The 26,190-nt window shown below is 48.5% G+C and overlaps 1 protein-coding gene across 3 annotated transcripts; it reads left to right on the forward strand.

Moving 5' to 3' along the window:
• The first annotated feature begins 7,014 nt into the window (after positions 1–7,014).
• On the forward strand, positions 7,015–24,954 carry RAB3A (RAB3A, member RAS oncogene family). 3 transcript variants are annotated; one of them, XM_061600599.1, is made up of 5 exons: positions 7,015–7,133; positions 15,913–16,182; positions 17,770–17,888; positions 18,492–18,616; positions 22,914–24,954. In XM_061600599.1, exons 2-5 carry the CDS (start codon positions 15,955–15,957, stop codon positions 23,102–23,104), a joined length of 663 nt encoding a protein of 220 aa, XP_061456583.1. In that variant the 5' UTR covers positions 7,015–7,133; positions 15,913–15,954; the 3' UTR covers positions 23,105–24,954. The 3 variants fall into 3 exon arrangements, with proteins under 3 accessions (XP_061456583.1, XP_061456582.1, XP_061456581.1); XM_061600598.1 differs by having other exon boundaries at positions 7,051–7,133; positions 15,955–16,182; XM_061600597.1 differs by lacking the exon at positions 7,015–7,133 and adding an exon at positions 8,094–8,196.
• The last annotated feature ends 1,236 nt before the right edge of the window (positions 24,955–26,190 follow it).

Raw genomic sequence — 26,190 nt, forward strand, 5'->3', positions numbered from 1 at the left:
TTCTCAGAGATAAAGGGGCTCAGGTGAGTGCCCCCCTCTCAAAAACAAGGGAAAGGGCCATAGCTCAGAGCACCTGCTTTGCATGCAGAAGGTCCCAGGTTCAACCCCCAACATCCCCAGGTAGGGCTGGGAATGTCCCCTCCCTGAAGTCCTATAGAAGCTGCTGCCACTCAGGATATACACTAGTGAGATGAGCTAGATGGGCCAGTGATCTGAGCTGGCATCATAAGGCAGCCTCCTCTGTTCCTGTTCAAATCAGTCCTTTATTCAGAACCTTGAGGACTGGAATCTTACTTTACCTTCACAGGAAGGACCATAGCTCAGTGTTAAGCACCGATCTTGCATGAAAAAGGCCCCAAGTTGAATATCTACCAGACTGGGCTGGGAAAGGCCACCCCACCACTGCCTGAAACCCTGCAGAGCTGCTCCCAGTCAGTGCCAATAGTACCAAGGAAGATGGGCCAGTGGTTTGAGTCTGAATAAGGCAGCTTGGAAATGGAAATGGGCTGCCTTCAAGTCAATCCTGACTTATGGCAACCCTATGAATAGGGATTGCATGGTAAGCGGTATCCAGAGGGGGTTTCCCATTGCCTTCTTCTGAGGCTGTGAGGCAGTGACTGGCCCAGGGTCACCCAGCGAGCTTTGTGGCTGTGTGGGAATTCGAACCTTGGTCTCCCAGGTCCAGCACTCTAACCACTACACCATACTATGTTCCTATTTAAATCAGTCCTTTATTCAGAACCATGAGGACTGGAATCTTACTTTATTCCTTGGGAATGCATCAAAACTCCAAGGGAAGATCCATGACTCAGTGGAAGGGCACCTGTCCTGTCTGCAGAAAATCCCAGGGTCAGTCACCAACATCTCCAGGTAGGGCGAGGGAAGACCTCCACCCCACCCCAAGTCTGAAACTGGACAGCCGCTGCCAGAGGGGACAAGATGGGATCAAGGGCCTGGCCCAGTACAAGGCAGTGTCCTGTGTTCCTACCCACACACTCTTGCTCTCCAGATGCACACGTGTCATCCTGTGAAACACTTTCATGGAAAGAGGGAGGGTCAGCTGGCAGGCTCTCTGGTGTATGACATTTTCAAGCTAATGATTTTTGGACGGCCGTCCGGGGCTCAGCAAAATGACAAATGTCCATCTTGGCGCCAGCCAAGCCCCTCCCAGCAAATCCATCCTTGACAAACCTAGCTTCCAAGTAATGTAAATATTTAATCTCCAGGTTGGACAGCTTATCTTTCCTCCTTGTGTGTGCTGCTTTTCCTGGCTTGTCCCTCAACACCCTTGATTTATTACATACGTATTATGGCCCAGTTCGACAAGGTACTCATACCTCCACGGGGATTTATTATTACAGTGGCTGGGCACAATCTGCCAGCATTTAAGAGTTCCATGGGTCCAATTTCTCTCTTGCATGAGATAAAAAGTCATGGAGTTATAATTTAGGGCACTGGAGATTGCAAGGTGACCAAACAGTAGAATGCTCAGAAATTAAGTTCCTGATCCTCATAATGGTGCAGGGAAAGCCTGTCAACGGAGCACCAGAGATGCTGTAGAGAGGGCCTCACCATCAGCATTCAAGCCACACGTGTCAGCCTGTGATCCCAGGGACTGGAAATGAGAATTAGCAAAGTCTGATGCTTCCCTGCACACCAGGGGGTTTGGATGGTGACGATGACGTGGGAAAGTACTTAAAATGGAGTGTCCTTCCATTAAGCAGGTAAGATATTATTATTATTATTTATTACATTTGTATACCGCCCCATAGCCGAAGCTCTCTGGGCGGTTTACAACAATTAAAAACATTAAAAACAAATATACTAATTTAAAAACACATTTAAAAAAAAACAATTTAAAAACACATGCTAAAATGCCCAGGAGAAGAGGAAAGTCTTGACCTGGCTTCAAAAAGATAATAGTGTTGGCGCCCGGTGCACCTCGTCAGAGAAATCATTCCATAATTTGGGGCCACCACTGAGAAGGCCCTCTCCCTTGTTGTCAGCCTCCCACCTTCCCTCGGAGTAGGCACCCGGAGGAGGGCCTTGGATGTTGAGCGTCGTGTACGGGTGGATTTGTGTCAGGAGAAGCGTTCCAACAGGGATTGTGGTCCCAAGCCGTGTAAGGCTTTATAGGTTAAAATCAGCACTTTGAATCGAGCTCGGAAACATACAGGCAGCCAATGCAAGTGGGCATTAAATGAAGAAGACATGAAGTGAAAGTTGGGGTGCCTCCAGCCTGTCACTGTTTTGCAGGTGGGATCCAAACACATGCTGAAAAAGGGAAGGCTCATAGTTCACTGGTAGAGCATCTGTTTTGCATGTCGAAGGCCCCAGGTTCAATCCCCAGCTTTTCCAGGTAGGCCTGGGAATGTCCCCTACCCGAAAGCCTAGAGAGCTGCTGCCAGATGGACCAATGGTCTGACTCAGTAGAAGGCAGCTTCCTATTTAAATCAGCACTTCCCATGTTTCCATGATTAAAATCCTCTTGTTGCCCTAGTGCAGTTGGTTGCCAACCCATTGTTCACAGATGTCATGGTGCCCACCAAGGCCTTCAATGGCACCCCCAGCAGGTCGCCCAGAATCTGAGCTTTTATTTTTGTTTTTTTAAAGTAAGCCTCTAACCCTCCTAGAAACCACAACGTGCGGGTCCCCTTCTAAGTGATTTATGTGAAATGAGCCCACCTGGCTGCTCCCGCCTGTCAGTCTTATTAGCCAATTAGGGAAGTCAGTGCTGTGATTGATAAGGGAGTTGTTTGGACACCAGGCAATAGGAATCCCTGGGGTCCAAAACAGCTGCTGTTTTGCCCTCCCTTTTAGTGCATTTTCCCTTCTTTTCTCTGTTTTTTTCCCCTAGTCCTTGAAATCTCCACAGTTTGCCCTTCCTTTTCCCCTAGCAACCAGGATGCATCTTTCCTGTGCTGGGTTTGTCTGAAATCAAGTAGTAGTATTTGCAGAAACCTTGGCCCCTTTGTGCAACAAATCCACTTTTACAAAGGACTGGACTTTTTGTGATGTGGAAAGTAACAGGGAAATACATGGAAAAGTATGGGATGAACCAGTGACTAATTAAAGTATAAACGCCCAACAAGCAAACCAGGATGAATGCTCAATAAACAGGCTGTCTGGAGGGGCCCCTGGAGTCAGGGAGAGTCAAAATTGCAACAGAATTACAGGTCAGCTGAGATGAAAAGTGGTTCAGCTCTGGACCGCAGCACTGGCATGCATCTGAGAATGTGCGAGTGCCTTTTCCCATGTAGTAGCTACGATAGATTTATTCCTTGATCGTCACTGCAACCTGTCTGCTCCACAAGCAGGTTCAGGCCAGGATTGTCCAGGTAAACAGATTCAACCTGCCCCTATCCTTTCCTTTTCCTTTGTTTTAAAATAAAAACAAACTTTTACTTCTGAAAATCCCACTGTGGCTTTTCAGCTTGGTCCCAGAAACTTAATAGTGATGGCAGGTTGCCACCTAGCGGCCACAAGCACTTCTCAAAGTTAAGATTCATTCATGCAGGGCTGGAAAACCTCAGGCCCACTATCTGACCTTTGGAATTCACCACAACCCTCACTGGCTTTGCTTTCCATCCCAAGGGTTTTTGCCTGGCTGGAATTTGTCCTTGAACTCTGATAATGCTTCTTGCTTGCTTAGATGGAGGACAGAGAGGGGTGAGTGAGTGTGAGCGTGTGGAGCAACCAAGAGTGTAGTGAGACAATTTTCAGTGGGTGGGCAGAGACAAAAATTGGGGAGGGGGGGCATAAGGGTTGGGGCATCGGTCACTACAAAAGAGGTTTCTGGGGGGGGGGAGGTTTTCTTAGGTAATGACAAAAAATAAACCCCAATTTATGCATTTTAATTAGGAACTATGATTTGTGAAGTTTTAAAAAAGCAAAAAACAAGGGAAAATTATGGAGCAGATTATAAAGCAGTCAATCTGTAAGCACCTTGAAAACAGTGCAGTGATTACTGGAAGCCAACATGAATTTATCGAGAACAAATCCTGCCAGACTAATCTTATCTCGTTTTTTGATTGGATAACCTCCCTTGTAGACTGTGGGAATGCTGTGGACATAATATATCTCAACTTCAACAAAGCTTTTGACAAAGTGCCCCATGATATGCTGATTAGCAAGCTAGCTAAATGTGGGCCGGATGGAACAACTCTCAGGTGGATCCACAGTTGGCTACAGAATCGTACTCAAAGAGTGCTTGTCAAGGGTTCCTTCGCAAACTGGGGGGAGGTAATGAGTGGGGTACTGCTGGGCTCAATCCTGGGCCCAGGGCTTGTCAACATTTTTATTAATGACTTGGAGATGCTGGGAATGCTTACCAAATTTGCAGATGGTACAAAATTGGGAGAGATACCTAATACCCTGGAGGACAGAAACAAAATTCAAAGGGATCTTGATAGGCTGGAGCATTGGGCTGAAAACAGTATGAAATTTAACAGGGATAAGTGCAAAGTTCTACACCTAGGAAAAATAAAACAAATGCACGGTTATAAGATGGGGGATATTTGACTCAACAGTACTATATGCAAGAAGGATCTTGGGATTGTTGTTGATCACAAGCTGAATATGAGCCAACAGTGTGATATAGCTACAAAAAAGACAAATGCGTTAACAGAAGTAAAGTTTCCAAACTGCCTCATCTTGAGTACTGCATCCAATTCTGGACACCACACTTTAAGAAGGATGCAGACAGACTGGAACAGGGTTCAGAGATGGGCAACGAGAATGATCAGGCAACTGGAAACAAAACCCTATGAGGAGAGACGGAAAGAACTGGGCAAGTATGGGTAGCATCCAGCCTGGTTATTAACGGAGCAGACCCACTGACATCTGTGGGCTTAAGCTAGTCACGTCCATTGGGATGGATCTAGCTAAGCCAGGAGTGGGGAACCTTTTCCAGACCATGGGGCACATTCCCTTCTGGGGAACCTTCTGAGGGCCACATGTCTATGGTGGGCAGGCCCAGAGTCAAAAGTACACAGAGCAACAAATGTGAATTTATCCTTTGTACCGACGGGGGCAAATGAGGGCATTGCTCCCCCAAACGATAATTCTGCCTCCCAAATGAAATTTTCCTTCAGTGCCCAAACTTCTAGCATTGCAGTAACTTGAAACTTCAGTCAAGCTTTTAAAAACACAGTTTAGGCATCCAAAGAGAAGGGCAGGGCAAAGTTACCAAGGGAATGCAAGCACAGCAAATGCAAGAAACGTGAATGAAGTGAACACAAGTCTTGATGGATGGCGGAAGGAATTGGCAAACCAAAGGGTTTGCAACTGGAGGAAGGCAAGGCGGGAAGGACAATTCTGTGGTGCACTGCAGCGCATCTCACCCTCCCCTGCAATACTCAACCAGCCTCTGGGTGGCGTTGTAGCCAATAAGTGTTGCCCTCCAGGCAGTACCAAGACCACATTGCAAGGCCTGAAAATTCTTGTTTTCAGTCTTTTTCTCTCTTGTGTGCAGAAGTCAACTTTAAATTTTCCTGGGCTGTTAAAGAGGGCAGGGTTTTAAAAACCTTTCCAATATGAAGCTTTAAAGCTGCAATGCTAATCTCACATACCTGGAGTAAACCCCACTGAATTCAGTAGGACTTACTTTTGCCTAGACATGGCTAGGAAATCTCAGGGTTTGGCATACTTCTGGCCTGGCTGTTTATGACCTCATAATTCCTTGTACCAGATTATTTTGTGAAGGGGAAATAATAAGAAAATAATAATACACCACATCATCTTGAGGTAAATTGTCAGAAACTCCTTCATGTCTTATTTGGTAGCCCAGCTACGTCCCTATTTGAGTACATCAGTTGTACATGCTCTGGTAACCTTGCGTTTGGACTACTGCAATGCGGTCTACGTAGGGCTACCTTTGAAGACAGTTCGGAAGCTACAGCTAGTGCAAAATGCGGCGGCCAGATTGTTAACAAGGACCAAGCGGTCCGAGCACATAACACCTGTTCTGGCTCGCCTGCACTGGCTCCCAATATGCTTCCGGGCCAGATTCAAAGTGTTGGTATTAACCTATAAAGCCTTATACGGCGTGGGACCACGATACCTGTCGGAACGCCTCTCCCGATACGAACAGGCCCGTACACTACGGTCTACTACGAAGGCCCTCCTCCAGGTTCCGACTCATAGGGAGGCCCGGAGGGTGGTGACAAGATCTAGGGCCTTCTCAGTGGTGGCCCCCGAACTGTGGAACAGTCTCCCCGAGTTGGTGCGCCTGGCGCCGACATTGTTATCCTTTCGGCTCCAAGTTAAAACCTTCCTCTTTTCCGAGGCATTTTAATTTAAGTTAATTTAATTTTTAAAATTTGTTGTAACTGATTTTAGATTGTTTTATTTTTATATGTTTTGTTGTATTATATTGTGTGATTTTATTGTATTTCTTGTGTTCACCACCCAGAGAGCTATTGCTAGTCGGGCGGTATAAAAGTCTAATAAATAATAATAATAATAATAATATTAATAATAATAATATTTTTGTGTTTATTCATTGGTGACCAGGATTTATATCTCATGTTTTGACGACACATATTACTCGAGGAGGCTGACCATTGACTAAAAATCATCTTGAGGTAAATTGTCAGAAACTCCTTCATGGCTTATTTATTTTTGTGTTTATTCATTGGTGACCAGGATTTATATCTCGTTTTTTGACCACAAATATTACTCGAGGTGGCTGATCATTGACTAAAAACAGAATTAAGCATAGATTTCCCTCAATGACACGTGATTGCCCCGCCATAGATGCATCTAGAACGGAGGGAGGGAAGCTCGCTGAAATAATGGCGGGAGAAAAAAGTGCCGCGAGAGGATGGCAAGATCTCGCCCCCCCCCCCGGCTTTGACAGCGCGGTCTCAGAAGTACGCCGCATTGAGTTCCATGGGGCTGCTCCCAGATAAGCCAGTTATCGGCGATCCGCCAATCGCGTGGCGAGGCTGCAGCCCCATGATCCCGCCTCTAGGAGGAGGTCCTTCGTTTGCTGACTTCACTCCCTGATTTGCATTCCTCCCCTCCCCTTTCGGAGCGCTGGTAACGTCAGCCCGGGTTCTGCAGGCAGGTGCTGTTGCCTCGCGCCGCCGCCGCCGCTGTGTTTGCTGCCAGACCAGAAGCGCGTCCCCGAGGTGAGTGCGCGCCCGGTGCGCCCCCCTCCCCTTTTATCTCTTTGCACCCCCTTTAGGTCCTGTCTGCACCCCTCACTTTGCATTGCATCGGGATGGCCCCTTCGATGCCGTTGCGTTTGCATTGGGGGTTGAGGGGGGGTAACCTTCATTTGACACATGCAAAGAGATGCACGGGTGGGGGGGATATTGGGGCACAAAAGCCTAAGGCTCGGGATGTTTCTTTTACAAAGAGGTGCATTACTGTGGGCCGGAGCGGTGCTCGCTTTGCAAAGGGGAATGTGGGGGCGCGCGCAGCAATTAAAAAAATAGCGATGGGGTGGATAAGCTTTCCTTGCTGGCCTCGCAAAAGAGGCTTCTGTGGTGCAGATGGTAAACAGGCGGATCGGGAGAAGAGGACGGATGGGATGGGGAGGCGGGGGGGAGGCGAGCGGCGCAGGTTGGAAAGGCAGCCAGATCTAGCATAGCTGCCTTGGGTGGGCCTTGTTAGCGGGGCCGGGGGTGGGGGCGAGGGAGAAGCAAGCAAGAGTCTTGCAGCAACGTTTCGATATACCCCCCAGCCCAGACAAAAATATCCCTTTTCTAAATCTCTTTGAGAACTGGGTTTTATATCAAGTTGTGGCAAAATGGGTTTTTTGTCAATGAATGGCAAGCTGAGTTTTTGATGATTTTGTCTTCTCTCTCCTTCTAAATATGCCGGTTCTTTTTTTTGCGGGGTGGGGGCTGTGCCTGATCAACCTTCCTTCGCTTTAGAAATGACCCATACATTGCCGTGCTTGGGGACCCATGTGCAGTCCTGGAAATCAGGCTCTACGTCTTAGAAAAACAATCTACACACACTGATAGTTTATTAATATTTTCAGGGCCCTCTTTTGCAGACCATGATTGCAGCCCTGTTTTCCTGGAAAGGGGGGTGTCTGCCCCATTGTATGCAATGCAGCACTGGATGGAGGTGATGAGATGCCTTTCGCATGGGAAGGAGAGAGAAAAGCTCCTTGGGTTACATCTGATGTTAGCCCTACTCAGAGTAGACTCACTGAAATTAAGGCCCTTAAGTTGGCTCTGGGTAAGATGTATGTTGTGCAACCCTTTCCTTCTTTGACAGTCCTTAGTTTGAAATTCCACTGTCCTGGCGCTGTGGATACCTGGTACCGGAGGGCAAAAAGGTGGACTTGACACAAAGGCACCATTTTTAATATTAAACAGCTGCCTTGCTCTCTGTGCTATTTAATAACTGGGGAGGGCTTGGCTTCAGCACGGAGTAATGCTTGCGATGGGATCAGATTGTGCAAAAGAGGGAGAGGAAGGGAGAAGTGTGTTCTGTTGACGGATGGGGCCAGGCCAAAAGGGCCTTTGTCAGTTGACATGCGAGGTCTGGCCTATGAATGATTGATGCCCCAGCAACCAGGTAACGTGGGACTATTAGGGTCACTTCGTGCGCTTTCCCTCTTTTGCATGGACCACAAGTTTGTGGTGATGGGGGGCTGGACTGGGTGGGTTGGGGGGGCTGGACTGGGTGGGTTGGGGGGGCTGGACTGGGTGGGTTGGGGGGGCAAAAGTGTGTGGGGGGAGGAGAAGGCCTATTAGTAGCTTTGGCAGCTCAGATAGAACTCCTGTGTTTAGGAGCAGTCTACCTCTGAATACCTGTTGCTGATGGGCATGGAGGCAAGACTTCATGCCCTGCTTGTTGAGATTCCTGGGAGCTTGACTGCTGTGGGCACAGCCAGCAGGGCTCTTGGGTTATTTCCTTTTACGTTTCTTTTATTACTATATTTATATCCCACCTTTCCTCCATGGAGCTCATACAAACATGGTTCTCCCCTTCGTGAATTTATCCTTGCAACGACCCTGTGAGGTAGGTTAGGCTGAGAGACAGTGACTGGCTCCCAAGGTCACCCAGTCAGCTGCATGGCCGAGTAGGGATTTGAACTCAGGCCTCCTAGATTCCAGTCTGTCACTCTAACCAGTACACCACATGGGTTGAAGAGGTCAGGCCCAGGGCCCAAATGTGGCCCTCCAGGCCTCTGTATCTGGCCCTCCAGGCTCTACCCAGACTACACCCCTCACCATTCCTCCTTCACATGCTCCTCGACTGCTTTTGCCCGGCTGGAGATGTGTCTTTGAGCTCTGACCATGCCCGGATGGAGGGCAGAGGGGGAGGTCCAAGTGTGTGAGAACCCAGCCTGCTGGACAAAGATAAAGATTTGCATTTGTTGCTCTGCCTGCTTTTGCCTCTGGCCCCTGGAAAGTTTCCCAGAAGGGAGTGTGGCCCTTGGGCTAAAAAAGGTTCCCTGTCCCTACACTGGGCACATTTTGTGGAAGGTAGGTCTATTAGCTGCAATAGCTAAATGTAGCCTCCATGTTGGGAAGCAGTCTACCTCTAAATGCTGGTTGCTGGTGGGCAAAAATTATGGAGGGGTGTTTCTAGGGCTGCAGATCGTTTTCTGAGTCTCCTGGGTGTTTCTGAATGGGTCATGAATTTGAGGGAAATAAATTTCATTCCCGATGACTTTAGAGGTAATTTGGGAAGTAATGTTGGTGTAGTGTTGGACAAGGACCTGAGAGAGACCAGGGTTCAGCCATGAAGCTTGCTGGGGTGGACCTCAAGCCACTCACTGCCTTCTCTCAGCCTAACATGCCTCACAGGGTTGTTGTGATGATAAAATGGGGAGTGGGAGAGAGCTATGCTCGCCACCTTGAGCAATCCTCGAAGGAAAGGTGGGATATGTACTATGTAATATTATTACTGTATAACATATCTAATAGTAAACAAGTAGTTAATGGGCCTGCGTTCACCAATGGCACCAGGATGGATTACATGACAATATTACAGCATAAAACAGCAAATGGACATGTCAAACCTAAATTAAAATATTGGTTAAAATCAAATTGGCAACAGTTATGTCACTTGCAATATAGCAGGAAGGACCCACTTTCGCTTATCTCATCCCAAAAGGCCTGGGCAAATAGGTGCATCTTTACCTGCCAATGAAAAGCATATGGTGATGGAGAGGAGGTCGTTCTGCCACCCAGGGGACCACCACAAAGCAGACCGTGTCACGCTGTGCTGCCCCTTGAACCTCACTGGCTGGCAGCAAGGCCTCCTCTGCCAACCTGGACACCTGGGCAGGTCCATATGGGAGGAGGCTCTCCTTTAGATATTCTGGGGACTGGGGTGATAGAGTGAGGAACTGAGTTGATTCAGAGCAGGAACTGTTGAGGAAATTTGATTTGGGGGGTGGCAGGTGAATGAATTCAAGAGGAACTAATTCGGGGTACAAATTAATGGAAGGTTTTTTTCTTCTGGGGGTGGAAATCAGCTGGCCTGCCACCTTTGACATTTGGATTTGTATCTCTGTGTATAAATTAGCAAGTGCAGATTTGGTGCAAATCTGTGTCTCTGGGGGTGGGGAGTGTGCCCTGGATCCTTGAAGTCCTTAGCAACGGCTGTTCTTATGCTTATATAAAGATGAGCCAAGTTCCTACAGGCAGATAGATCTACCAAATGGATGTTAGTCATTACTGCACAAGTTTTCCCCCAAATGCCAAGTGCTGGAGGCATTAAAATGTGGAACGTCTGACACCTTCATCTCTTGCTTGTGGGCTTCCCAAAGGCCCCTGACTCTGGCTGGCATTGTAAACAGAGGGTTGCATCCAGTTAAATTCTACTCACAGTAGACCTATTAAACAATGGACCTAGGTTAGTCGGGCCCATTAATTTAAATGGATCTACTTTGAGTATGAATAATACTGGATGCAACCCAGGATGCTCTGCTGAAGGAGTGAGTCTGTTGATGGCTTTTAAACCAGGCTAGCTAAGTAGAGCCTCCCAGCTGAGGGGCAGTCTACCTCCGAATACCACAATGCTGGTGATAAACATCAGTGGAAAGAGCTGTCACTTCTGTGCCCTCCTTGTGATCCTCTGGAAACAAGATGCCGGATTAGATGGACCTGCCTCTTGCCTCCAGCAGGACTTTCCTTCCAAATGCCATTCACTGGGTTACAGCACTAACTCTGCTTGTGTTCCTGTAGTTTTCCCATCCTGCCCCAAATGGAGCAAATATGGGGCTTGTGGATATGGATTCCAGAGCATTGTGGGGCTGCGTGTTGCCCAGGTCTGAAGCTGTGCACCTCCTTTGCCCAAATTACAAGTTGTGCACGCAGGACTAACACAGCAAATGAAATATTATGTGGCGCTGTTTATTTTATGTAAGCAAGATCAGTGTGTCTACCCACACCCTGCTCTCATGCACCGGGTTCAGGTGAGTGGGGTTTTTTTAGGTCTTGAAGAATTTGGCTGGGCAAGAGGAGGACAGGGTAGAATAGTGGGATTAACAAGGGGCAGTGTTTGGGTTCTCAAGGCCTCCAAGAGGGTCTGTCAAGGGCTTAGAGTCAGAACTGAAACCTTATGGGTCCTTGAACATATTGCAGACCCTGGCTTAAAAGGGCAACTCCGGAACAACCATGAGAGCTAGAACCTTAGCTTGTTTTGACGTTTGTTTTTCGGTGGGAATGGTTGAGGTTCTCCAGAGCCTCAAGTCTACACCAGAAACCCAGTCAGATACAAAAAGATGGTCGCTCGCCCCAATTAAGGTGTGTGTGTGTCCTGCATGTGGATGTGCTGGATGAGCTAGTAGGGAGGGGACTGCAAGCCAGGTGTGCTCTGCCTCCCATGAGAGGCTGAGGACCGAGGGGAAGACCCAGAGCTCAGTGAGAGAGCCCCTGCTTTGCATGCAGAAGGTCCCACGTTCGGGCCCTGCTGGCATCTGCAGGAAGGAGCCCCTGCCTGAAATCCTGGAGAGTTGCTGCCAGTCAGTGTAGACAGCGCTGAGCTAGATGGGCTCATGGTCTGACTCGCTATAAGGCACCTTCCTTGGTGCCCTGTGCAAGGAAGGCATTGAAGCTGGACTCCTGCATGAATAGCATGTGCTGAGAGGTCGCCTCTTCCTCTTCAGATCTCGAAAGTGGCAAAGGGCATTAAATGACGGTGTGCATGTGACAAATGTGAAGTTTTGCGTTCGAGGGATGGGTGTAGGGCAAACAGGTGGACTGTTTATTGTCTGCTCGTTGATCCTTGCAAAGGATGCTAAACTTGGGGGGATCTTTGGTCTGATTCTGTAAAGGCAGGCATGGGGAACCTCAGGGCCGTGGTCCAAATATGGCCCTGCAGTCCTCTCTATGTGGCCCTCAGAACCTTGCTCAGGTCATGTCCCTCATCGGTCCTGGATGGGTGGATAGAGAAGTATGTGTGTAGAAACTAGCCTACGGTACAAAGGTTAAAATTTACATGCGTTGGACTGCCCGGTTTTGCCTCTGGTCCTGTCCATCTCTGTGGCCCTTGGAAGGTTGCCCAGAATGAAATGTGGCCCTCAGGCTGAAAGTGGTTCCACATCACCGCAATAAGGCGCTTGAGTTTCCCCCTTGCCTGTGATCTGTGTATGTGCTTCTTTGAATGAAATAACAATAAGTCTCGTTCTGCATTGGCAAAGTCAGGCTGGTTCGCTCCTGTTTTGACCTCATCTCTTAATCTCATTTTCCTGTTATCCTTTCTGGATTTAGCCTCTTTGTCATAATTAAATACCAGATGTCTGGAGGGGTTGCCGGGAGGGGGGGGGAGAAGGGAGAGGCATTCAAACTGGGAGCACTTTCTCAGGAGGTAGATGAACGGTGACTCCAATCGTGGTTTCGTGACACCACCACCCTCACTAGCCCCAGGGAAACAAGGCCGCGGAAGTAGCCCACGGCTAGAATCTGCTTTTTGACATCCATCTCCCGGGCGTGAAAAGACATGCTTTTCACCCGACAAAATCCTGATTAGGTCACTTTTAATTCTGCCTATAGGAACGATTCGATCCCATGATTTGTGTCGTATGGTGCGAGCGAGCAGCTGCCTGTTTAATTAGCTAAAAGGTTGTTCTTGCCCGCTTGTCTGATGAAGCAGGAGAAAAAGTAGGCCAGGGTCTCTAAAACCAGCCAACCAGGTTTAATGGTAGTTTTATATGGTAGAGTGGTTTTTTTTCCTGCTCTAAGGAAATCTGGGAAGTGTAGTTCTGTGAATACTGACCTCAAAGAGATAGTATTTTTAGCATTTTTGCCAGTTGGTGTAAAAAGAGCCCTACTAGATTGGACCCCAAATAAATAATGAGAATATGGTTCCTGAGTGAATGATCCTGTTGTGCGGTTTGATCAGAAACGACGGCAATGAATGCGAGTGTCCTCCGCTAGGGATGGAAGAATTGTGTCAGTTTCTCATTTATTCTGAGCTGGCTACCCCATTTCTATATATGTTTTTAATTTTTTAACAAAGCATGAAAATTCGTTTGCATTTACACGTATATTTCCCCTAAGATAATGGGTTTTTTTGGCTCAGTTTTTCCTAGTAGCAAGCAATTTTCCCTGATAGAATTTTATTTATTTTTTACTTACCACATTTATGCCCCGCCATTCTTTCATCATAGAAACCCAGAAGGCGCAATAGATGTGGTTCCCAGGCAGTCTCCTATCCAGGCACTGACCAGGCCCAGACCCGGTTAGCTTCAGCAAGATGGTAGCCTGGGACTAGAATGCAGTTCTGTATGTTGTTTTGCCTAATATACACATTAGTGTGTGTGTGTGCGTGTGCAGTTTTCACCAACATGTGCATTTTTTTGATGGAGAACTGCCTTGCAAGGTTTGGAGGGGAGATATGGATGGAGAGTTAGGTTTTGGTTTCATGTTCGTTTGGAGAGTGTAAATTTGGTAGGTTTGTGTTAAAATGTGAATGGAATAAATTTCTTTCCCATCAGTAAATCTGATATTTTTTACATAGTAAGTAAAAAGAAAGGCTTGTGGGCCTATTATTATTATTATTATTATTATTATATCCCACCTTTCCTCATGGAGCTCAAAGTACATTGAGGTTCTCCTCCCCTCCATTTTATCCTCATAGCGACCCTGTGAGGTGGGTTAGGTTGAGAGGCAGTGACTGGCCCAAGATCACCCAGTGCATTTCATGGCTGAGGGGGGATTTGAACTCTGGTCTCCCAGGTCCTAATCTGACATCCTGACCACTGTACTCTTGGGCCTGCAGTCTATAGTTAGCACAGGGAAAGGGGGAACTAGTGTGGTGTATTGGTTAGAGTGTCACACTAGGACCTGGGAGACCTGAGTTCAAATCTCCACTCAGCCACAAAGCCCCTTGGGGGACCTGGGATCAGTCACTGGTGCCCTCCAGATGGTTTGGACTTCAACTTCCCCTTATATATAGCCAGTTTGGGGCTAATGAGTGTCCAAAATGGCCATGCTGACTAGGGCTGATGAGTGTTGCAGTCTAAACATCTGGAGGGCACCCAGTTGGCGAAGGTGGCGCTAAATCAAGAAAAATAAACTTTCTCAATCAACATAAAACTCAATGGTTAAAGCATAAAAAAAGCAAAGAGCAGAATGACCCTTTGTCCCCGCTCTGCCTTATAAATGGAAATGGACTGCCTTCAAGTCGATCCCGACTTATGGCGCCCCTATGAAGAGGGTTTTCATGGTAAGCGGTATTCAGAGGTGGTTTTACCATTGCCTCCCTCTGAGGCTGAGAGGCAGTGACTGGCCCAAGGTCACCCAGTGAGCTTCATGGCTGGGTGGGGATTGGAATCCTGGTCTCCCAGGTCGTAGTCCCACACCTTAACCACTACACCACACTGGCTCTAAGCCTCCCAAAATGACAAAAAATGTGGTTGGGGCATCCCAAGGGAGGGGGGTCCATCACCTGGCAAATACCAGCCGTGGCGCTGATGGAAGTGGCGTCAGAAGATCTCAGGGAGCAAGGATGTTGGAACTGACCTTCCCTAAGTACGGGCCAGATTGGTGGGGATTTGGTGATCTTGGATTTCCTTAGGCCTGTATGGTCCAAGGAGGCAGATCTGTTGCCAAGGATTGGAAGTGGGGGGGGGGTTGCCTGAGGGGGAGACCCTGTGAGAAGACGAGGGGCAGGAAAAGCCAGCTTGGAGCGAATTGAGAAGGGGCGCAGGCTGTTTATCCTTAAGTGCTGATAAAATCCAGTTAGCCTAATCGCCTCCTCCACTCTCTGTTCTCACGCATAGCCAATGGTTTGCTTGACAGGACTGCAAAAATGTTCTCTTTGTTTCTTCCTAAAATAGTTATATCCTGTCTCTTTTGTGGGAGGTCCTCAAAAGAGCCCCCAAAGGCAGCTTGTGCATACAAGATTGGATCCCGAATTGCCCCTCTGTGGATAGAAACGCACCTTTGAGTCACAGAGGGAAGCAGGATCCAGGGAGCACTTTTCACTCCCCCGCCCACCTCCCGGTGGAATCCACCACACCGTTTCAAGGCATTCCGCAGCCCTTCTTAAGGAGTCTGCAGCAGGGAAGGTGGAATCGGTGGAAATCACCGCTCACCCCTTTCATCCAGCGTGGGCAGATCTCTGCTGAACACAAACCTGGACGCAATGTATAAAAAGTGTTTTTAATTTTTTTTAAAAAAATGCAAATGTTATAATAAAACAGGTAGCATTTGTTAGGTCCAAACCCAGCCACGAGCCGTCACAACCTACTCACCTCTCGTTCACCCGGGAAGGTGCGGAGTTGAGAGAACTATCCCCCACTGCCAGAGGCCCCAGGAAAACAAACACATTTAAATGCTTGCTGCTCTGAGAAGCAGCATTTCCCAGCGAGTGCAACAGACAGAGGAATGCTTTTTTGCTGATATTCTCCTTCCTGCCTTGTTCAGCAAGCGAGCACTGCAGTTGCCTCCTGACTGGTGCCTCGTACTTCTATCTCCCCCTCAACTCCAGGAGACCCTCACAGCCCGTTCCCCCTCTGCTTCACCCTCCCAGATGGCCTCTGCCACAGATGCCCGCTATGGCCAGAAGGAGTCATCGGACCAGAACTTTGACTACATGTTCAAGATCCTCATCATTGGGAACAGCAGTGTTGGGAAGACCTCTTTCCTCTTTCGATATGCTGACGATTCCTTCACCCCGGCCTTCGTCAGCACCGTTGGCATCGACTTCAAAGTCAAGACCATTTATCGCAATGACAAGCGCATCAAATTACAGATCTGGGTGAGGACCTGGGCTGGAGTTGTTCTAGGGTTGTTTGCAAGGATTAACAAAATAATAAGTGCTTGGGGAGGAGGAAGAGCAATTTCTTCACATGCACAAGGGTCCCAAGTTCGGTTCCCGGCATCTCCAAATGCAGGGCTGTGAAAGACTCCTGGAGAGTAAAGTAAGATCCCTTGTCTGTAAGCCTAGACAATAATGGGGCTAGATGGACCCCAGTGATCTGACTGCAGATGGCAACTTCATTTGTGATAATAATTATGTTATGTTTTATTGCTAGGCTGCCTTTTGGCCAAAAAGGCCCCCAAGGAAGCTTACACACAAATAAAAACAATACAATTTACAAAAAATCAAACGAACAAAATTACAGCATTTCTAAAAAGCATCAGCAGCTATCCAAAAGCATTCATCTTCCTGGTAAAGACAGTCCTCAGAAAAATGTCCCTGAGAGCAGGGGTGAGGGGGCATAGCAAGTGGGGAAAAGTGCCCCTTGATGGTCCCAGCAGCCTCATCCCTAATATTAGCCCTTCCTTGCAGGGTTGTTGCAAGGGAGAGATGCGGAACTTGAAGAGCAACTATTTTAGTTTTTGTTTCTATATCTGATTTGAAATGTGCATGTTATTTCTGTTTTTATTGCGCAAGTCGCTTTGAGACACATTGGTGCAAAAAATGCAACGATAATTAAATAACAGCTACTACTCCCATCCTCATCTCTGCCCATTGACCAGGCTGGCTGGAGGGGCGGATGCATCTGGAGGGCACAGCTCAGCTCAGGCCATTGGTCCATCTAATTTAGCGTTGTCTGCAGCCCTGACTGGGGTCGTCCCTCCAAGGTTCCAGACTCAGGAGTCCTTCTCCCAGCCCTCCTTGGAGATGTCTCAGATTGAACATGGGACCTTCTGTGTGTGAAGCAGATACCGTCACTGAACTATGTACCTTCCCCTAAAAATCAAGCAAGATTCCAGTCCTCATGGCTCCAAATAAAGGGCTGATTCAAACAAGAACATAAGAAGCCGCCATTGGTCTGTCTAGCCCATTATTGGGACTGACAGTGGCAGGCAGCAGGTGTTTCCGAGCCATTCTTGGAGATGCTGCTTGGGTTTGAACCTGAGACTTTTTCTCATGCAAAGCACTTGCCCTCCAGCAGGGGTGGAACCATAGCAGGATCTGCCTTGTGGGCCAAATGTAACAGGTGGGCAGGGCCACCTGCCTGTCAGTCACCTGGCATCACCCTTATAGAATTGGAAGGGGTCTGTAAGGCCATCCAGTCCAACCCTCCTCTCAATGCAGGAATCCAAATTAAAGCATCCCTGACAGGCGTCTGTCCAGCTGCCTCTTGAAGTCCTCCAGCGTTGGCATTCAAGTGTTGGCATCAGGGTTTTTTGTCCGTTGAAGTCCTGGCGTTGGGACTTCAAAGCATGTAGCAGCCAGCAAGTTGACCTTATTCATTTGGGTGGTTGTAAGGATTACCAAAAACATGTTAGGGGAAGAGTCCTCCAGAGTTAATTATTGCTGGGTTGCTGTCGAAGCAGAATTGTTGGCCTGTTCCATCGGGGTAACTTCATAACGCTCTCCCCCTCGGCCTCCCAGGATACAGCAGGTCAGGAGCGATACCGGACCATCACCACTGCCTACTATCGGGGGGCCATGGGCTTCATTCTGATGTATGACATCACCAACGAAGAGTCCTTCAATGCTGTCCAGGATTGGTGAGTCATGCTGGAGACCCTTTAGGGTAGGGGTGGGGGTCACCAGTGTCCCCCCCAATGTTGTTGGACTCCAAGCTCCCATTGGCCCCAGCAGCCGCCCTTGCCAGCGTCTGGAGGGCCACAGATGCCCCCCACTCTTGTGCAACACAGCCCACCCACCCCTCTTCTGGAAGCTGTCATGTCCTTCATTTGCTAAACTTGTTTGCCCACCGCCGCCGCCGCCTTTGCTGTCCTGCACTGGTTTTCCCCACTTTTTGGGGGGGGGCACTTACCCTTTGGGCTTGCATGACTGGGACAGATTGAGAAACAGACAGGGTCCATTTCATGGCTTTTGCTCCACAGGATCTCTTCCCCGTGGAACTTCTGCATCTCCCCCAAAACACCCAGGGAGGGTGCCAGTGAGGGGTGTGGTCTGGGGAAAGTTCCGAGGGCCAACTAGACAGGCCTGGAGGGCCACATTGGGCCCCTGGGCCTGTGGGACCCCTCCTTGCTTAAGAACCTCCTTGGCTACCGCAGCAAGGCTCAGCTTGGTAGCGGAGTGGGGCGTGTATGTCTTTGCTTGTCACTCTCTCCTTGTGTCTGCCTCCCACTTCCCTCTGTCAGGTCAACCCAGATCAAGACCTACTCATGGGACAATGCTCAGGTGCTGCTGGTGGGGAACAAGTGCGACATGGAAGATGAGAGGGTTGTGTCGTCCGAGCGGGGCCGCCAGCTCGCCGAACACCTGGGTGAGTGAGCAGAGAGGCTTGGTGAAAGAGGGGTGTGTGAGAGAGAGCTGGAAAGACGGGGGGGGGAGGAAGCAGGGAGGTGGAGACTCAAGGGAGATGACTGAATATGTTTTCCTGTGGGCTGGGCTTCAAGGCTGTGTATGGTTCCCCCCCTCCCGCTCCCACCAGCCGGCAAGTTGCAAACTATTTTGTTCCATATATGAGTTGCTTCCTATAAAATATCTTGAAGCAATTAATAAAAACATAAGCAACAAAAAAAATCACGACAATATATTTATTTATTTGTTACATTTATATCCCGCCTTTCTTTTTCATGAAAACCCAAGGCGGCTTATATACGGTTGCCAGGCGGTCTCCCATCCAGGCACTGGCCAGACTTCAGCAGGGAGCTGGCTTCATGTGCCTGCAGACCACAGCCTGGGACCTAATATAAAAGCAATTAAAACAGTTGTGTGCGGGTGTGTAGCTACTGGATATCTGAACACACACAATTTCAAATCTGATACAGATAAAAGCAAAGATACTGGGTTATACCAAACTAAATTCTATTCATCAAGGACCTCTTTAAATTAATGGACCTTTGTCATGTCTTTTAATTTCAATGGATCTACTTTGAGTAAGACTAATGTTAGATACAACACATAGGAATTATGCAAAACATACATAGAAATGGGGCATATTTGCATTATTTCTACAAGTCGCCGAATCTCCCCTTTTGCTGGCTCTTTTAGCCAGCGGTCGGTGAAGGCTGCGTTCTCAGGCTAGCGGTTGCTCTCTGCCTTTCGTGGTGACCCTGCCCTGCGGTTCGCTCATTCCTTCCCATGCTGTGTTTGGTCTTGTCCTGTTTTTCAGTTTTTTGTCGTGTAGCGTTTCCCCCCATTCCTTCCATTGTTGTTGCCTATGGGGGTGGAAATTCTCTGGTTTTGGTGGGGGCACCCTATGTCCGGAGCTGCCCTTGCTGTCTGGAGTAAACGTTATCCCTGTGCAGAGCCTTGGCGCATCTTGCTAAGGACCACTCTCAAGCAGAAGTGACATTTTGTTCCTACTGCAGCTGCTTTGGTAGCTTGCCTTGCTCTCTTTTGCTCTGTTGGCAGGTCTGCAAGAATCAGCCAAGGGGGCATTTGCTCCCCCTGGCTGAACGCTGTCTGCCAGCTCCTTTCTTTCAGGGCATGCAGTCCCAGCAGTAATAACCCATCAGGTACATTGGAGCTTGGGGGTTGAGTCTTGCACTGAGTAGCAACACCCAGTTTTTGGCATGCCGCTTTCCCCCCACCTTTTTCTTTTTGCTAGGTTTGTAGAGAGTGGCCTCTGTTGTGTCCATGGCTTCCCCTCCCATATTGGAAGATTCCCACCATGATGGCTACTCTTTGGGGGACCTGTCAGATTCCATCATCTCCACGGCTAACAGGCCTCACTTGACTGACATTCCCTCCAGAGCTTCCAGTCAGCAGAGAGCGGAATGAGTGTCCTGGTGGTTCAGGACCCCCCAATTGCCTTTCCAAGGGAGGGGGAGTTTCCTCATTTTTTGTCTTGGATGAAAGACTACATTTCCAAAGAGAGAGGGAGAGAGTATTCCTTCTCAAGTGAGGGATGACCAGAACAAGGACAGGTCCTTCATTAGGAAGGCTTATAGTCCGAAAGGTCTAAGAACTGCCAAAGGGGGAGATCTTACAGATCTCCTTCCAGTTCCACCTCTGTAAGGTCTTCTTTCTCTAATTGCTCTTCCTGAGGGGTGCTGTGGTCTCAGCTGCCTTACCAGTGCTGGGTTTTTGTAGGACAGCCACACAGGTCTCCCATCACACTTTTCTTAGACACTACAAAATAGATTCTTCTGCATCTGCGGACGCTGTATGTGGTAGGAAGGAGCGCCAAAAGGTGGTGAGGAAGTGAATAGGGGAGCAGAGGAATGTCGCCCTGGTTTCTGTTATGGCTCTGATCTATCCCTGTCAGGAATGTCTTCCATCAGGATCTGGCAAAAACAAATCTGTTTTACTGTGAATTTCTGTTTGAAGATCCTTTTGGAAGATACTTCATCCACTTCTCCTTCCTCTGTTGACTACGTTGTGTGTGTGGCTAAGGCTTCCTGTCCCCTTCTGAGGACATTACCTGTCACTGGGTATTGGGTTCCTGTTTTTTTATGGGAGGGTGGTGTTCCTCTTTGGTTTTCTGTTCTGGGAGCTGCTTTTCTTGTTCTTCTGCATTTTTTCTTTCTGGGGTCTTCTTCAGTTAAGTTCAATTGCTTGTTACCAGTTCTGGTCCAAAGATCAGTTGGGGGTTGAGAGGCTGTCTCCTCTGCCAGCTGATCTGGCTAGAGGAATCATAGTTTTGGGGTTCGGTGCCACCAATATGCAGATGACACCCAACTCTACTTCTCTTTTCCACCTAATGAAACCAAGGAAGCCGTCCAGACTCTGAATCGAAGCCTGGTATCAGTGGTGGACTGGATGAGGATGAACAGGCTGAAATTAAATCCTGACAAGACAGAGGTGCTCCTTGTCAGTCAGAGGGCGGATCGGGGAATAGGGACCCAACTTGTGCTGGACGGGGTTACACTCCCCCTGAAATCACAGGTCCGCAGTTTGGGAGTACTCCTGGACTCGGCTTTGAGCCTGGAGGCACAGGTCTCGGCTGTAGCAGGGAGTGCTTTTGCTCAATTAAGACTGATACGCCAGCTGCGCCCGTTCCTTGATTTGTCAGACTTGACTATGGTGACACATGCACTAGTTACATCCCGATTAGACTACTGTAACGCGCTCTACATGGTGCTGCCCTTGAAGACTGCTCGGAAACTTAAATTGGCACAAAGAGCTGCAGCCAGAATGTTAACTGGTGCTGGACTTAGAGAACGTACAACTCCTCTATTGTACCAGCTCTGCTGGCTGCCAATTTGTTTCTGGGCACAATTCAAAGTGCTGGTTTTGACCTATAAAGCCCTATACGGCCTAGGTCCAGGCTATCTGTTAGATCGTATCTCCCCTTATGAACCTGCTCGACCTTTGAGATCATCTGGTGAGACTCTTCTCTCTATCCCATCTTCTTCACAAGTTTTTCTTGCGCAGACACAGCATAGGGCCTTCTCAGTGGCTGCCCCTAGATTATGGAACTCTCTCCCCAATGAGGTTCGTACGGCTCCCTCGTTATCGTCTTTTCGTACCCAGTTGAAGACTGTTTTATTTAGACGGGCTTTTAATTAATAATGTTTATCTGTTTTTAATCTATTTTGGATTTAATGTACTTTTAACTGTTTAATTGTATTCTTGTTTGATTTTAATTGTTTTGGTTTTTAGCCTAACTATGTTTTAATTGTAAGCCGCCCTGAGTCTTTGGAGAAAGGGCGGGGTATAAATATCTTAAATAATAAATAATAATAATAATAGTCATACGACAGTAGAACTGGAAGGGGCCTATAAGGCCATCAGGTCCAGCCCCTTGCTCAATGCAGGAATCCAAGTTAAAGCATCCCTGACAGATGGCTGTCTAGATGACTCCTGTCCCTGGAGAGGAGGCAAAAGACTTGAGAGGACCCTGCCTGATCCTTCTAAGTAGAAGGTGTCAGCACTATCAGGAATGGCTTACATCAGGATCTACAAACAGAAACTCGCAGTAAGACAAATTTCTCTTTTCATTGCTAGTCCTATTCAGAATGGACCCGTTGAAATGAATGGATATGGTTAACTTAGGTTTAGTCATTTCAATGGATCTTCTCTGAGTAGGACTTAGTTGAATGGAACCCATAGTTTAGCATATTTCAAACCATCTAGCCAAGCTGTGGGAGGGAGGGTTCTGGGGATAAATCCTATTACAATCTCCAGGCAGGGGTGTGGGGTGGTCATAATGAAATGATTCAACAAAAGGTTGAGGGCAGACCAAAAAAACCCACGTGTCCTTTGCACAATCACATTGTTGATTTGTTGCTGTGAGGGCCGACCCGCTTGGATGGCTTCAAAAGGGGAGGATTAGACAAAATTGGTGGTGAAGTTTAATCTATAGACATTAGCTGTGATCCCTCAATTGAGTCTCCATGGACAGGAGCAGTCTGTCTCTGGCTACTAGGCTGTTGCCATGTCATGCTGTGCAGTGGGGGGGCATCCCAGAGGCATTTCTGGCTGTCCACTGTTGGGAACAGCATGCTGGGTCTGATTCTTACTCTTTTGACAGTTCTGCTACTCTTGCACTGGCTTTGGCCTTCATCCTTCAGAGCTTTTTTCAGGTTCCTGTGTTTTCCTTTCTTCCTCTCTCTCTCGTGCGCGTGTGCATTTTTACCGTCGCCCACCTTCTCCTTCTTCCTCCATGCCAGGATTCGAGTTCTTTGAGGCCAGCGCCAAGGATAACATCAACGTGAAACAAACCTTTGAGCGTCTGGTGGACATTATTTGTGAAAAGATGTCCGAGTCCCTCGATGCAGCCGACCCGGCCGTCACTGGTGCCAAGCAGGGTCCCCAGCTGACCGACCAGCAAGCTCCTCCCCACCAGGATTGTGCCTGCTAAAGAGACTTCGGTGTGGCCACCCCACTCTGTCCCACCCTCCTTGTCTGCCTCACGCTCCCCCCCTCCCCAGCAACTTGAGTCCTGGCCTGGTCCTCTGTGCACCCTCCCCCCAATACCCGTCCCCCGTCCCATTGCTTTATCCTTCGTGGGGCTGCGGGTGGGTGGGGAGCGAGACTCAAAAACCTAGCAGGCATCCACCTCTCTGTTAAAGCTTTTTTAAAGAAAGCTTGCTCCCTTTTAACCATCCTTTAATGGGTGAGAATTAAATCCCTGCCTTGCCTGTCTCTCTTGTGGCTAGTTAGAGATTCTCTCTCTCTTTTGCTGTGGGGGGGGGAGGGGAGCATGGGGAAGGGGGGGTCGGCATCAGAGGAAGCTATTTTAACTGTTCTAGTTTTATTTATTTATACACATCTCTATATTTATAAATTTCCTGTTTTACAAATCCAGACCTGTGCTGCTATCCCTCCTCCCTTCCTCTGCTCCCCCTGTTGCTTCTTTTAAGGGCCCCTGTGAGCTCCTCGCATCCCATGTCTGTCCACAACCCCCCCCCCCCGGTCTTCTTGGAAATTCATATTGACACCAACAACCAAAGACAGTGGAGCAAACGTCTGAAGCTGATATTGTTGTGAGTGTATGTGGTGGTGGGGAAATCTTGAGGGAGGGCCATAGTGGCTCAGTGGAGAAGAGCCCGTGCGTTGCCTGCAGAATGTCCCAGGTCCAATCCCCAGGCAGGGCTGGGAGAGCCATTGCTGGCAGTCAGTGTAGACAGTATGCTAAGTCAGATGGATCGATTGGTCTGACTTGGAATAATGCAGATCCCGGTGTCTCTCTTTGGGAGCCACTGTCCCCCTCTGTTTGATCCAGGAAGGCCGAGTCATGTGGGAACATCCCTCGGTGCAAGCTCCATACAGGGATCTGCTAAACGAAGCCAGCCTTCCAGCTCCCCATTCGTTAGCTCCGATCCGTGCCTGCCCTGTTACAGGTACCATCCTCTGCCACTTATGCACACCATAGTGGGGTCCTTCTCTAGGAACGCTCTCCCTATCAGGGCGGCAACCTGTGACTCTCGTTGGCTGTAAGGTGGAGCTGGGGAAGCATCTGTGGCCCTCGAGATGATGTTGGACTCCAACTCCCATCAGCCCCAGCCAGCCAGCATGGCCAGCAGTCCGGGGTTACCCATCCCTGATCTAAGAACCAGCGTTCCCTGCCTCATGTCACATTCCATCTGCTAGCAGCCACCTTAGCCAACAGTCAGGGATGATGATAATGATGGGAATTGGAGTCCAGCAACATCTGGAGGGCCATAAAGATGTTCCCCATCTCTGAGGCCTAGGTCAACACACAGCCCTGGAAGAAATATACCTGGCTCTTCTGTCTCCACCTCAGAAGCCAAGGTCTCGCAACAACCAGATCAAGAAGACTTACTGCATTTAGAAAACTAATTTGCAGTTGTGGGGGTGTCTTGTCCACTTGCAGTCCAACATGGTAACATCTAGACACAATTTCTTTGCTCGTTTTCTTTAACAGCAGGCCTAAGTCGTAGCAAAGTCTTGCTGCTTGGCTGGCTGTGGGGAGCACTGTTTTGGCTATGGAGGCGGCCAAAGACGCTCCTCACCTACGCAGTGCCACTGAAATCCCGCTGGACCTTCCCTTGATTCTCGCTGCTAGTCCTTCCAAACCTCTGCCCTGCAGATGTGTCTGTCTGTGCTTCCCCCCCCCCCAATTTGCCAGCTGTGTAGTAATATCCTGCTCATATTTGTTCTTTCTCCTCCCGTCTTCCTCAGTGTACAGGAAAAGAAAAAAAATGCAATCTCCATCCCCACTTCCCTGTAAATAAAAGTAGACAGTGACGTGTGTGTGTGTGTGTTGATGTCCTGTTGCTGTGCCGTGGTTTGTGCCAGTGGTGTTTTTTATTTTTGTGTGTGTGTGTGTGTGGTGTTTTTTTTTAAGTTACCAGATGTGGTGTTGTTTTCCATTCCTTGTGACCCTTTTTTTTTAAAACCCAATATTTAAAAAGAGACAGGAAAATAAGGCAGGGGGAGGAGGGGGGGAACAACCAGTGAATCCTTCTTGGCTGTATTTGAAAACCAGCTTGAGAAAATAAAGGCTTTCATACCTGAAGTTAATGGACAGGCTACCTTAGGTTCATTAATTCCAGTGGGTCTGCTTGTCTCTCCCTTTTTCTACACAGGGCTTTGTTCCCCTTCCAGGTGTCGTTGTGACTGCAAATCCCATCAGCCAGCGGTCAGTTGTGAGTCCAGCAACATCTGGACGGCCATCATGTCCCGTCTTAACATATTTCAGCTTTCCTCCCATCTGGTGCCTTCCAGATGTTTTTGGATTGCACTTCTTACCAGTCCTGGCCTCATTAGGCCATCCTGGCTGCAGCTGATGGGCGTCGGAAAGGACCGTAGCTCAGGGGCAGAGGATCTGCTTTGAGTGCAGATGGTCCCCGGGTCAATCTACGGCACCTCCAAGCAGGGCCAGGAAAAGCCAACCCCCCTCCATCTGAAATTATGTTGTTATACTCCAAAGAGCTCAAGATGGTGTACAAAATTCTCCTCCTCCCCATTTTTATCCTCACAACAACCTTGTGGGGCAGGTTAGGCCGAGAGAGTGTGAGTGGCCCAGTGAGCTTTGTGGCTTGGGTGGGAATTTAAACCCACTCTGTCTCCCAGATGTTAGTCCAGCCCTCTAACCACTATGCCACCCTGGATAGCCACTGCCAGTCAGTATAGACAGTAATGAGTGAGATGGACCAATGGGTGTGACTTGGTGTATGGCAGCTTCCTGCATAGTCCAAAACATCTGGACCCTACCAGCTTGGGGAAGGCTGACATTATTTTTAGCTATGGAGAGCGAAGGGCTGGGCGGTTGGGCCGAACCTGCTGCCGCTCTGTTACACAAGGTCTCCTTTCTGCAGCCTTTCCTACTTCTGCCTGTAGAACTGTGCAGTTCTGTGGCTAAGTTTTCTCCGTGACCGAATCCCACTGTTGACGTTCTCCTTCGGTGTACTCCCCTCCCTTGTTCCCCTTTGATTTATTTTTCATGGAAACACTACCAGGTTTGTTTTACAGATACTTTGA

This window comes from Rhineura floridana, chromosome 18 (assembly GCF_030035675.1).
Source record: "Rhineura floridana isolate rRhiFlo1 chromosome 18, rRhiFlo1.hap2, whole genome shotgun sequence".
NCBI classification, from domain to species: Eukaryota; Metazoa; Chordata; class Lepidosauria; order Squamata; family Rhineuridae; genus Rhineura; species Rhineura floridana.